The 14,052-nt window shown below is 42.1% G+C and overlaps 1 protein-coding gene across 2 annotated transcripts in view; it reads right to left on the reverse strand.

Moving 5' to 3' along the window:
• GPD1L (glycerol-3-phosphate dehydrogenase 1 like) overlaps nucleotides 1–14,052 on the reverse strand; it is a 78,651-nt gene that overhangs the window by 11,532 nt on the left and 53,067 nt on the right. For both annotated transcript variants that reach the window (XM_069211996.1, XM_069211997.1), the window contains exon 6: nucleotides 1,577–1,810. In XM_069211996.1, the coding sequence (XP_069068097.1) occupies nucleotides 1,577–1,810 (234 nt within the window). The remainder of the gene's footprint in view (nucleotides 1–1,576; nucleotides 1,811–14,052) is intronic.

Raw genomic sequence — 14,052 nt, forward strand, 5'->3', positions numbered from 1 at the left:
TTTGATGCAACCATACAAAGTAACATTGTGTTGGCCCTTTCAGGAAGAAATAAAAAGGACTCCTCTCTTCCCTTACTTTCTTTGATTGACATTTTAGTTTATGGCTGTGCAGGTGTTTATATGTTTACACCGAGGAGGGCTGTTTCCTTTTAATTGGGTTTTTATCAGTTATTAAAGATTAAAAGAATGGCCTAAAAGTAATCAAAATTTGCAAATAAAGCATTTCATTACAATGTTTACTACTCTTTAAAGTCAACATGCTCTAGGATAGCTTTCCTTGCACAGTTCTGTACACCTTGATTAACTTTTTATCAAACTAACACAGAATAGAGAATTTCCAGTGGATTTGTGGGCACTCAGCAACATTAGGAGAAACCCAGAAGGTAGGGGGCTGGAAACAGCTTCATTATTTGCACTAACAAAGCAGACAGGCTTTGGATACAATCAGAATACGATACTCTTTCCATAATTCTACATGAAGCTGTAATAACCTGCAGAGGGAAATCCATGACTTCGGATTGTGAATGTTCAGGAATCCTACAGCCTCAAAATACTTTTGTTACAGTCTTTATTATGAACTGGTCATGCAACATTCTTCAGTGCTACTACTCAAAGAACCCAACGCATTAAGTTACAATTGCTAGCCAACAAAAGAGACATTCATTAGCCCTCATATAAAGTCACAAGAAAGAAGGGCAGCGCCCTCTCCAGCCCTCCAAGCTTACTCAATGACTTCTTGTTCACATCATCACACTTCTCATCTGAGCTCATCCCTCCTGCAGGAACCTTACATATTTTCTTGTGACTGTGGTTCCTCTTTCACTTCAACCCTTTCTCCTCTCATTTTTGGGTTGGGCACACAGGTGCTGCCACCTGAAAGTTCGCTATTCCCTCTAAATATAAACATCCACACTAGCGCTGGGCACACTAATTTAACTGAATGCTGAGTCAGCAAACGGTAACTTGTTCACTTTTTCTCCTAAAAGACTTGTTTTTCGTGTACCTTACTGTTTTTTACGATTCCCTAAAATTTACAGAGGACTGTGCTGCACGCCTGCATAACCCAGAGGCTGTGGCAGTCTTCATGAGAAAACTGTGAGGATCTGTCTAAAGCACAATAATAAACAGAGCATAAACCACAAAACAGAGAGCACAAATGGAGGCATTTATTCAAATGTACTGTGTGTGCAGAATGCAACATATTTTAATTTTATTTCAAGGCATGTATAGATGTAAAAAAAGCACTAAAATGATGTAAAAAAATGAATTCACCTTAAAGAAGTCGAACTACTGAAGAGAAAAAAAAAAAAACTCTTTACCCACTCTTACGTCACTATCAAAGAACAGCAATAAGCATCCTAGAATGTCCCTTTGTGCGATGTCTGGTTGGGGTTTGAGGTGTTCTGCAACAACTGACCAGGATTGCCCATTGATCGTAAACAACGTTTTAAAAAGTTGCAAAAAAAATACGGAAAAAAGTTAGAGAAAAATCTATTAAACATGAGAAGGAATGTGAGCTCCAGTGTAGTATTTGTTGGGTGGCACAAAAAACAACTGCATTTTAAAATTCAAATACCTTTCCAGTTTTCACAAATGCTTCCGACACCTTGCGGTTGCGACCGCCGTAGCAGGTGGTAACGAGGTCGGCAACGCCACAGCTCTCCAGGAAGGTTGCAGTAGACACCGGGCCCTTGCAGAAGATCTTGGCGAAAGCGATCATCTCCATGAGGCCGAGGCGGATCACTGCTGCCTTGGTGTTGTCTCCGCAGCTCAGGCCGTCGCAGAACCCCGCTGCCACTGCCACAATGTTCTGAGGACGAGAGACGAAGACAAAGCTCTGAGCGTGCAGACGTGCACAGCGCAACACGTCATCTCAGGATGGACAATGGTAACAGAGAAAGGGAGAGGGTGCTGAGCCGTGTTAATGTGCTGGGGTGCAGCTCAAAAGAGGGGTCTCAACTGCTACTGAAGAGAGCTGGATTTTAGTGTTAACAGGACCTGGATGTGCTGCTTCAGGACCTAGAAGTGAGCAGGAAGGCCATCAATAGCTTGGCTGAGCCTCAAGGTAGTAAGTACCCTGAGAGTCCACCAACAGCACTTTGGATGCAGTTTATACAGAAAAGTTTAACAAGAACACCAATTGCACATCCCAATTCGTATAAATTTTTTTAAAAAAAACATTTAAAAAAAATAGCTTGTAGGTGACCATAACTCCTGTTCATCATCTCTCAGGTCGATATTCATTTTCAGTGCTTCTTGAATGTGCTTCGACCTTAAACGCAACAGACGTTGTCAAGACTGTGCAGCTGCATGGATGATATTATTAAATAATCATCTATTCCTTCTCTACATACAGTAAAAGTTACCGCCATTCATTGAAGTGCATACTCTGACCATAAGCAAGAAGCTGCAAACCGGCCTTTTACCAGACCAAACTTAAAGGGTCAAAAAACCTCTACAGTGACCTCCTGGATATCATTAAAGTTAATAATTACCCACTTTACACATTACAACCACAACAAAAGCAGATTGTTTGATTAAATGAGCAACATCACACAAGCCCAATTATGCTATTCATGTAAGAATCACAGACATATCATAAATATTAACTCTTAAAATTGTTCATTGACAAATCAATTGCATTAGGACAATGTCCGGTCACCGGAACACCCTCCATTAGTCATGTACTTCACAGAATCAGAAGTAAAACACAAAATAATAACACCGTCATCTACATCAAGATTAAACCATGACCTCCATTCATGGTTTGATTGTGCTACAAATCAGCTGTGACTCTTTTGTAATGATCACAGTGCCCAGATAATGTTTCGGTACATTTAAAGATCAAATCACTTCCTTTCTTTTCTGGATTTCACTCCTGGGGTGACGCGTTGAGTGTACCACTTTTATAGGCCTCCTTTTATTTAATTCCTTCCACTTTTTATTTTAATTTTTTAGAATATATCACTGCACCCAGACAATGCAAACAGGCCACTTGCATGCTGCTCACTTCATATGCTGTGTGCCTCACCCCGTGCGGTTACTGGTTCCCAACCAGGCAACCATAATGGAAAGGTACTTCCCATAATGTATTGTTGTTTTACCATTCCAAGATGGCCAACCCGTTCCTTTCAAACGTAGCGACCAGGATGGAACTTTAATCAATGAAAACTATGTTCAACATCACAGGAAGACAGCCACTCGTTATCATGGTTAACTTTATGCCTGCCGTGTTTTAGTGGCAGCATGTTTTATTATTTATTGTTTTAATTTACCCTGTACATGTTGTTTGGCTGTGGTTGTGTAAGTGGGTGAATGCAAGAATGAATAAGTGGGTAGAGGAGTGGATGCATGAGCACAAGGATGTGTGGTAGTGTGTGTGTGTGTGTGTGTGTGTGTGTGGTAGTATGACTCAATGAGTGACTCCACCCATCAGCGGCTGAAGAGGACTTGCATTTATAAGCCATACTCTGCCTTTGCCAAAGCATGTTTATATTCTCTTTGTAACTGAATAGAAGTTACACGGATTGCATGGGGCTAGCATTAGACATTAAGACAGAACACACACCTTGAAAAGAATGCCTGTGGGTATGTGGCCACGCTTAGCACACTTTGTGCGCGTAATATGCAAACAATTTAGGGTGACATCTATTCTGGTAATTTTAAGGCTCATTCACAAAGGGATTTAAGAGTATGTGGAGGGATGCTGCAGGAGTACTACTTAACACACAAGTGTTTTGTGAATTGGCCCTTATTTGCCCTCACCCACTATATCCTTGATTCTATATTCTGCCTTAAAAACCACAATGCTCCAGGTGCAGCGCCTCACAATGGAAGTGCCCATGCTGCAATAAATCAGTTCGAAAGAAAAAAAAGAGCAAAAAAGAGAAACACAAAGAGAGAAAGAAAGAAAAACGAAAAGAAAAGAGAAGAGAAAAAGAGAAAGGGAAAGAAAACGAGAAAAAATAGAATAGAAAAAAGAAGAAAAAAAAGAAGAAAAAAAGAAAGAAAAAAAGAAAAGAGAAGGAAAGAAAGAGAAGGAAAGAGAAGGAAAGAAAAGAGAAGGAAAGAAAAGAGAAGGAAAGAGAAGGAAAGAAAAGAGAAGGAAAGAAAGAGAAGGAAAGAAAGAGAAGGAAAGAAAGAGAAGGAAAGAAAGAGAAGGAAAGAAAGAAAGAGAAGGAAAGAAAGAAAGAGAAGGAAAGAAAGAAAGAGAAGGAAAGAGAGAAAAAAGAAAGAGAAGGAAAGAAAGAAAGAGAAGGAAAGAGAGAAAAAAGAAAGAGAAAGAAAGAAAGAAAAAAGAGAGAAAGAAAGAAAAAAGAAAGAAAGAAAAAGAAAGAAAAAGAGAAAGAAAGAAAAAAGAGAAAGAAAGAAAGAAAAAGAAAGAAAAAGAGAAAGAAAGAAAAAAGAGAAAGAAAAAAGAGAAAGAAAGAAAAAAGAGAAAGAAAAAAGAAAGAAAAAAGAGAAAGAAAGAAAAAAGAGAAAGAAAAAAGAAAGAAAGAAAGAAAAAAGAAAGAAAGAAAAAAAGAAAGAAAGAAAGAAAAAAAGAAAGAGAAAGAAAGAAAGAGAAAGAAAGAAAGAAAGAAAGAAAGAAAGAAAGAAAGAAAAGAAAGAAAGAAGGAAAGAAAGAAGGAAAGAAAGAAAGAAAGAAAGAAAGAAAGAAAGAGAAAGAAAGAAAGAAAAGAAAGAGAAAGAAAGAGAAAGAAAGAAAGAGAAAGAAAGAGAAGGAAAGAAAGAAAGAAAGAGAAAAGAAAGAAAGAGAAAAGAAAGAAAGAGAAAAGAAAGAAAGAGAAAAGAAAGAAAGAGAAAGAAAAAAGAAAGAGAAAGAAAGAGAAAGAAAGAAAGCAAGAAAAAAGAGAAAGAAAGAAAAGAAATAAAAGAAAGAAAAGAAATAAAAGAAAGAGAAAGAAAGAAAGAGAAAGAAAGAGAAGGAAAGAAAGAAAGAAAGAGAAAGAAAGAAAGAAAAAAGAAAGAGAAAGAAAGCGAAAGAAAAAAGAAAGAGAAAGAAAAAAGAAAGAAAGAAAGAAAGAAAAAAGAAAGAGAAAGAACGAAAGAAAAAAGAGAGAAAAGAAAAAAGAAAGAAAGAAAAAAGAGAAAGAAAGAAAGAAGGAAAGAAAGAAAGAAAGAAAGAAAGAAAGAAAGAAAGAAAGAAAGAAAGAGAAAGAAAGAAAGAAAGAAAGAAAAAGAGAAAGAAAAAGAGAAAGAAAGAAAGAAAAAAGAGAAAGAAAGAAAAGAAAGAGAAAGAAAGAAAAGAAAGAGAAAGAAGGAAAAGAAAGAGAAAGAAGGAAAAGAAAGAGAAAGAAAGAAAGAGAAAGAAAGAGAAAAAGAGAGAAAAAAAGAAAGAAACAAAGAACGAAAGAACGAAAGGAGAGAGAGACCCAGACTCAGAATTATGTGCATTTGAGGAAGCATGTAAAATCTCCAAAGGCACCCCTGCTCTGTGCTCCCTGATCCCCAACAGTTCAACCACAAAGACAACCTTCGATGGGCAGGTGTGGATGCTGAGTCTGGCAAGCACACACAGCTATTGTAAAAGGAGACTGACACAATGACGTTCTTGTCCTGTCCAACCTCTCACCTCGAGTACACATGTAGACTGTGGATTTCAACAATTTAGCTTTACCACAAAGTACTGTGAACAGCCATAGATTGCTCTGGGAAATGTTTCCAAGAAATGTTTTATACACATCCCTGCCTTCGTAAGTGATCCACTTAATCATGTTCAGGTTCCACTGCCTACAAATGTTGTTAAATCACCCCGGGCTCGGTGTCTCCACCCCACTGGGGGTCGTCCATCTTCGCTGACAGTGTGAATCAAAGCAGCTGATTACTGCAGTCTGGAGCAATTGTACAGCAACACCTTCCATACAAGTGATGGATTACACTGCATCCTGCGCAGCAGGTGAGAATGAGATCCAAGAAAGTGGTCAGTTTGTAAGAGTCAGTGTCCCCGCGACAAGGATATATAAAAACTCGGAAGGAGACAAACTTGTTTTTAGTCTTGGATCTTAAGAGGTGACATTTGTTCTGGATACTGATGTTATGTATATGAGATTGAAAGAGAATTTGCTGTGTTTGTGTGCAGAGAATATGGACAGCAGGTCTGTAGTGGTGATTCACCCTGGGATTGGACAGCACTCGGCAGACGGGCGGTTTGATGGGTGCCACAGATCTCCAACGCCTTTCAGGATGTAAGATGGTTTGTACTAACTCTGTAGCAACAGTTCAGCTGGTACAACAAAGTGGGCCATGCCTAGGATCAGAGATACCCTTTAGTGTTGAGCAGCAGCTCACTCTGAAATCACTCTGATGGAACAAGCAAAGGCAACAGTGGCTCCCTTTCAGCCCAGAGATGGGAGGAATTTTCAGCCTCTGTCCCATTCCATTCTGTCTCTCATCTTATATCAGAAGACGAGTGGCACAATGGTTAGAGGGGCAGATCCTGATGTAGAGATATGGCCCGGGACCAGGGTTCAATTCCTACCTCGGCGGGTCTTGGGCTCAATTCCCTTGGACCAGATAATTTGCGCCTTGGTGCCTAATCTAATTAATGGGTCCCACTTAACCCTGGGCAATAGCTTGCTTAATCTCCACAAAGGCCCTCACAGCCTTGGATGCCTGGTTTCACCATGGGGCTGTCCAGGAGTGGGTGCCTCACAGGGAAAAGCCAGGAGGGGTTCCACAGCAGTATGTCCAGCGCCTTGAGACCCGAACGGGTGAGTAGTGCGCTATACAAGTGCGAAGTTTACAAAAGAAAGGACAACCTTTTGCTCAAACTATCCCTGAACGTCTTCCCAGAGACCGAACGCTGCCCATTACAACCTCCTGGTCCGCTCAGCCTTAGGAGGATTGAGGAAACATCAGCTGGCTGGAGAAAGACGACTCAACGCAGTACGCTAAGCTGCCGGACTACTCTCAGCAATGAAGACTTTCCCCACATCGCTCTGGTGCTCACAAGCTGGACGCGGCTTCCCCCAGAGGTTGGCATCACAAAGGAGGCAGCAAGTATCACCCTTCAGCCACTACACCTGGGCACCGCAGAACACTTAAACAGTAAAATAATTAGATCTGGAGGGTGAGAACCTACAGAAGAAAAATCACTTCTTGGGATGGGAAACTTTTCTAGAAAGTTGCCAATCAAGTCCTGCTTTGAATGCCCCTAAGTATCCGAAACTCAATTCCAACACGTTATTAAAAGAATTCAAAGGACACTCCAGAACAACTTCTAGACTAATAGTCATTGACTTAAAATCACACAAGTCACTGCACATCTAGATAGGGCGTGCTTCTGAAATTCCTTTAAAGATCAATCTCTCAATGTCACGCCCGACACAATAATACTAAATCTAGAAAATAAACTGATGCCTATAGAAAATCTGCATCCCAGTATAACTACGCGCATCCTTCTATAAATGTCTAAGTGCTTTGATTTTTTTTTTTGAATAAATGCTCTTACATCCTTGTTAAAAGAAATAAATATATTGCACTTCGTTCTTACTGATTTGTACTTGGCATGTGTTGCTTCCTCGCGGTAAAGCCCTCTGACACCCTGGCAGCTAGACAGAGCTATATAAACCACAGATAAAGAAATGCACAAGCCTTGCTCATGTGGCAAAAATTTAAATGGCATCTTCTCAAAATGGAGGTAATTACTTCAATTTTCTGTAATTCCGGAGGGGTGCAGCTGTGTCTTTGTGCTTGTTACAGGCTGCGAGTGAGCTACAAATAAACGCATTCATCTAATTTACTGCCTTTGGCTTCTCTCCCCTGGTCCTGATTGTGAATCATTTCTGCTCCACGAGTGAAAGCAGACAACGGAAGGGACGTTCGTCTCTTCTGCAGACTGACTGCGGCGCATCTCACAGCGGATACGTGTCAACGAGCGCCTTTGCAGGCAGACTGTGAGAGCAGTTCAGTGGCAGCTGCGTGCCTGGAATAGCATAGAACCTGGCTGCCACCCACAGCTTCAAGGCGCTACTATTTCAGAATTTTTATATTGCATTTAGAATTTCCCAACCTGCATATACTCACGTGTTTCTTCGCCTGCCCCATTCGGAAATGTTTACATGTTCATTGATGGGGCTGGGACCATGTTTAGATTTGGCATAATAGTTCCAGAAACATTACACAGCCTGTGCAAGGCAAGGTCTCCTTTGCCGCCAATATTAAAAAAACACAGGCCCAGGTTGAGATGCAGATTGTAAAATGGAATGTGGGGTGGATTACTGGTAAAGGCATTTCCAATCTACAGGAACACGGGAAAATCTGTGTTTTTTTCATTTTTGCGGAGAAAAATACGGAAAAAACAAATTCCCCAGTGCATATGATGTTTTGCAATGTAATGCCACTAATAATGAAACAAGCAGATTGATAATCCAGTCAACTGACATATGAAGGGCCTCCTTTTCACAATTCTCCAACCTTTCAAAATATCGTCCAAGCTTGTGTGCATCTCTGCTCAGTCCAGCATTCCCTTCACATCCCATCTCCATCTCCTGAAGTCAAGGTCTCTGTCCCCACCAAACCCATCAGCCATGGTCCTCGGGTTCAATGTTCGCCACGGTGGTGGCAGTGGAGAGGTGGGATTGGAAGAATCCTGATACGATCTGTTGGGATCCAAGTTCCAAACTATAATAAATAGATCCAGACTTACCTGATTGGCAGGCGTGTTGAGGTTAACGAGAGAGTCTAGCTGCCGTATGTTTGAAGAGCAAATCTTCGAATTGTAAAATACCTGGTCTGGGCCTTCCTTTGAGCGTTTATGCCCCTAAAGACACACAATATTGTGTTGCTTTCAGCCTGGAGAGAGAGTCTGGAGAGAATGGATGAAGTTGGACAACTTAACTGCAAAGACTCACTATTGCTCAGCTATGCTTGCGTGTGATCTGTGGCAAGAATACAGTAAGTATGACCTCGGTGTTAGCAGTGCTCCTGGCTTTAAAAAAAAATATATTATTCACTGCAGCTCTTGATCATCTGTTTTGTTCATGTCAATGTAAGTTTTTTATCCTTCCAGGTGGCTGGAGCCCTGGACTTTACAAGCATGTTCAGGTTGAGAATTGCTTGTATGAATTGAGTTGCATCCTTCTGCCTGCCTTGTTTTCCTAGCGTGTTTGTCTTCACGGTGGCACAAATAAGTTATTTGTTAGAAGACATTTCTCGACTCTTCAAGAGTGTAATTAACTCACTTACAACTCCTGTTGTTCCTCTCCTGTTTCTGCCCTTGTGCTCTTGACCTAGCAATTCAAGCTAAGGCAAAATCTGGGGGGAATTTTCAAAATGCCCTAAAGATGTTGGAAATTGAGAAATGTGTTTTCCACACAATATTCAGTGCTGCAGATTTGAACAGCCGTTACATTGTTTCAGCCTCAAATAAGAAAATGTAGGCAGATCTGGGTCGTTACAATGATGCTTCTTTGGTGCCGATGTGCGCGACTCGGACCCCGACGAAGCACGTACACTACAAAGCTAAGTACCAATTTTTATAAGACCAAAGAGTGAGCTATTCCGATCTCCAAGCTCTAGGAAGTCAAGAGGCACCTGCAACCCACCCACTTGTGATGGATTCAGCTGGTGCCATCTTGTTCCAGAATCCTCAGATGAGCATCCTCATCCTGCTGGCTTATTGGACCTGTTGGGTGCGCTAGTTCCAGTCTACGGCACAAGACTCTACAAACTGCAAAAAAACTATTTATGGGTGCGGGGGCAGTGGAGCAGGCATTGCCCCAAATCGGACAGTCAATGAGTATTTCAGACAAAACTTTGGAGAGGCAGGCTAGGAGACAGTCAGTTCCTTACCAAGAAGTCAATCAAGGTATTTTAGAGTAATTCCTCATTAGTTACGGCGCAAATTGCACTGAAGATGCTTCCTTTCTAGATAAACCGGATTACAAAGAGAGAAAACAGGGATGGAGCCATAGGATTGGTGGCCACACCTACAGAAATTGGAAATGTTAGACAAGTTCCGAAGGCAGTGGTCCACAGCAATGCAAGTTTATTGGGTCATAATCACACGACGAAGCAGAAGAGACCAGAGTTGCTTATACAAAATAATGATACAGTATCTCTAAAGCTACTTTGTTGTATTACAATATAAATACATGTTGCAGAATGTGGCGGCATACATTTAGGAACGCTACCTATGTAACCAACGCACCGCTGGAGAAGCGTTTGGGTAAACCTTTGGATAGATCTCATAATGAATATTCTAATCAGGGACAATGGAACAGTTGGCCAGTCATACAACACTTCCAAGGTGGAGTCCTGAGGGGGTTGGTGATTAACCAAACACCTTGTGGGTGTGTTTTTGCTGTTTTAGAATACATCAGTATTGCATTCGCCGTGTTGATTAAGCCGCCGCCATTTTGCATGTACACGTTATATTAATATGCGTGGTTCTCTCGCCGCTGATGTGCACCGGTCTCCCAGTTGTATCTTTTCTCAAGGTCCTTTTATGCATTTCTCATAAGAAAACCAGGCACTTGTTAGTACCGTTATCTGAAGTTTCACGCGTATGCAGTTTCAAGTGCTGTGTCCATAAGAATAAACAAAAAATTGATAATTATTAGGGACATTTCAGGAGGGATTAGCATTGGATGCTCAATTGCTTAATGATGCAAAGCTCTGTCTCTCTGGGCTAGGATGTCACTGCTTTTAGGTCGAGCCTGGGAGAGCATGCGCTAGTGAATGTGTCATGTCCCTTGGACAATCTCCTCTCCTATAGGAACAGAGAGCTCTTCATCAATTATGGCTCAGGTGCAAGGCACATTAGATGCTAAACACAGAAAGGTGACTAAACCACTGGCAGCTTCTCTGAGTAGCATGCCAACCGTCGTGCCCTCCCCCCAACTGTGCCACTTTAGACGACTGCGTTATGCAAATCAGTAGTGGTCCTGCTTCTGATGGGAACTGTCCGAACTAGCAGGCGAGGCCCCCTTTGGGACACTAAGGGCTGGTTACTTGAGACATTCCTGACAAGATGCATGGGTCCTGGGTTTCACTAAATAAATAAATTATTAGCATGGGTTCGAAAAAGAGATGTTGGGAGATTCTGTCACATCAGGCAGAAGACCGGTTCTCCATTGCAAAATTCCAGGTCAACATGGCTCTCCACAGGTATGTAAACAAATGGCTCTCTGGAAAGCTATGTGAGGCATATGCTCTAGTGTCACCTAGGGTACCCTGGCTAGAACACAGTGATGGAGACCATGATAAAAAAAAATCTTAGGCGACGTCTGTCTGGGGAGTGAGAAGGTGCACAACACTGGAGTCATCAGCAGAACACCTTTGTGAGCAAGGTGGTCACAAAGGTAAGTTTCATCACAAGCAGAACTTCTCTGGACCCAAAAGTCCATTACAAAGGTCAGAAGAGTAGTGAAATGCCTTTGGCATTATCGATGTAAGGTGCACGTAACCGAGTCTGCACCAACCGGTGCAAGGCAACCTACCGAGAGGACAGGGAGATAAAGGAAGGATTGTAGAGCCGAAGCGAACAGAACACCTGAACTCACTCCGCTCGACTTACACATCATTGAGCCACAGGTCAGAGTCCCGTCGAAACCAGAAAAACTGTCACCCACGCCCTAGTCAGCAGCCGACTGGACTTCGGCAACGCACTCTACGCAGGAACCACAACCAAACTACAAAAGAAAATGCAACGTATCCAAAACGCCTCCGCCCGACTCATCCTTGACGTCCTGCGCCGCAACCACATCTCTGCCCACCTCAGAAACCTACACTGGCTACCCATATCGAAGAGGATTACCTTCAAACCACTGAGCCACGCACACAAAGCCCTCCACAACACAGGGTCCAGCCTACCTCAACGACAGACTCACCTTCCACACCCCCGTCCACCAGCCTCGCCCTCGCATCCGTCCCCCGTATCCGCCGCACCACCACCGGAGGAAGATCCTTCTCTCACCTCGCCGCCAAGACCTGAAACTCCCTATCGCTCCAACTACGCCAGATCCAAGACCTCCTGGCCTTCAGAAAACGCCTCAAGACATGGCTATTCGACCAATAGCTCCCCATCCCCCAGCACCTTGAGACCCTGACGGGTGAGTAGCACGCTTTATAAATTGATTGATTGAGTCTCCTTTTTACACATCCATTTACAGGAAGAGAGGGTATTAGTGGCAGAAAGACAGTAACATATTCAGAAAAAAGAGAAACTACAATTGGACTGGGGTCTTTAGAATATACCTGCCCCCTGCCAGCTATCACCCAAGTAACGAAAAGTAAATAACCATTACCAGCATGGCCTGCCCACTCGAAAAGCTTAAGCGTCACCTCTCACCTTTCAGATAACCCAGCAAACGAGAGTATGCAGAGCATCATTTGACTGCCTTTCGCAGAGTTGCTGGATTTCCCCTCTTCTTTTAGTCTTTTGCGATTTCTAAAATCGAAATACTCCAAATCCTAGACCTTCCACTGGAGGTTTTAAACTTCTAAAATTGCAATCTTAATACAGGACATCGTAAAACATACATTTATCCGTAGAAATGCATTAGTAGTATTTGCAATAGTCACCATTTTATGGCACTGCCTTTCAAGGATCGAAGTTTGGGTGAATTCTGCATAGATCTCTGCAGAAGTATCTTATCCGACCGAACCAATTTGTCAGTATCTTTATTATGGAAGATCAGAAAATGCTAGGCTTGAACTTCAGAAGATTTGAACAATTGTTAAATGTTCCATACATGGGTCGTCAACATTAATATATTTAATGCCAGATCCAAAGCCATCACCCATCATATCTCCCAAAAGCTCCATGATTTTTTAATCAGCCCTTGTGACCCGGCAGTATCATGTGTCCTGTTAAGAGAATGAATAGGAACATACTTTTTTACTGGATATTTTAGGAGCCGGGTGACGCAGTGACAGCCCACCTCGAGACATAGTGCTTGGTATGCCCCACAGAGCTTTCACAAGTGTCTTTTCTAATTGCAATCAGGGGTATAGGTACTTACATTCCTTAACTCTCTCTGCCACTTAACATTCCGAGTTATTAGAGCACCCTTGAGAGCTCCCGCAGCAATGGCCTTGTATATTTAACAGCATCCAGAGGGCAGAGAACCTTGTGCAGAATGTCTTAGGTAAATACACATTGGGACTTTAGAATTTAAGAAGCTGTAGACCGTGAGCGTTGTTGATGAAGAGGCTTTCTTAAATACTATTTAATGGTCAGAGAGAGGAAAGGACAGTATTTGTTTTAGAGGAGTAATGAGCTGAAAGTGAGACTTCTGAGCCAAAAAAACAAATCTGTCCTGTGTTCACCTAACCCCACTTCCCAGGCCCCATTATTCGGTGAGTGAAAGGCTGAGTTTAGAGTGGCAAGGGCAAACAACTATTGGCCAAGTCACTAGGGCGAGAACTGGCGGATGACATTTTGGCTTTGCCAATGCTCAATTTGTTTGCGAATTGTTTTTGTATGACAACATACATCGTATGAAAACAAGCACTGTGTAAAAGCCAAATTATACATGTATATTTTTAGGTCAAAGCACACACTGCACTGGTAGTCCCTGGTACTGAAAGCAACCACTTATTGCGTGGACATTGTGCAAGAGCAGGCGGCTGTCAATCACAGTCAAGCTAGCGAATGGCTGAGTCGGCTTACTTAATCTGCGCCCCATGCTGTACTATGGGGTGGCCGACAGCAAAACTGTGAAAACAGCAGCTGAATGCATGAAGAGGGCAACTGCAAGGCCCTGTGTGTCTTACAAGGTGCTGTGGCCACTGTGCACTTATATTGGAAACTGAATTTCAAATGAAAAGGCGTTTACTGATTTGCCTACAACTTTTGCCCTTGCAGCTGGGAGGATAAGGAGGAGGAGGAGCGGAATGAGAGGAATCTGCAAAATTCATAATTTTGCACTTTAGCTCCCGTACAAAATTTAGCTGAAACATAGTCAAAAACGCCCTACGGATACACACCATACTTGGAATGAAAGTAGAACTTTATTCAGAAGGTGTGTTTTTTATGATTTGGTGTAAATAAATTTTGTAGTTTGAGGTGTCCTTATTTAAAAAAGGTGGCGGTGGTATTTAAAG

Source organism: Pleurodeles waltl, chromosome 10 (assembly GCF_031143425.1).
Source record: "Pleurodeles waltl isolate 20211129_DDA chromosome 10, aPleWal1.hap1.20221129, whole genome shotgun sequence".
Taxonomy (NCBI): domain Eukaryota; kingdom Metazoa; phylum Chordata; class Amphibia; order Caudata; family Salamandridae; genus Pleurodeles; species Pleurodeles waltl.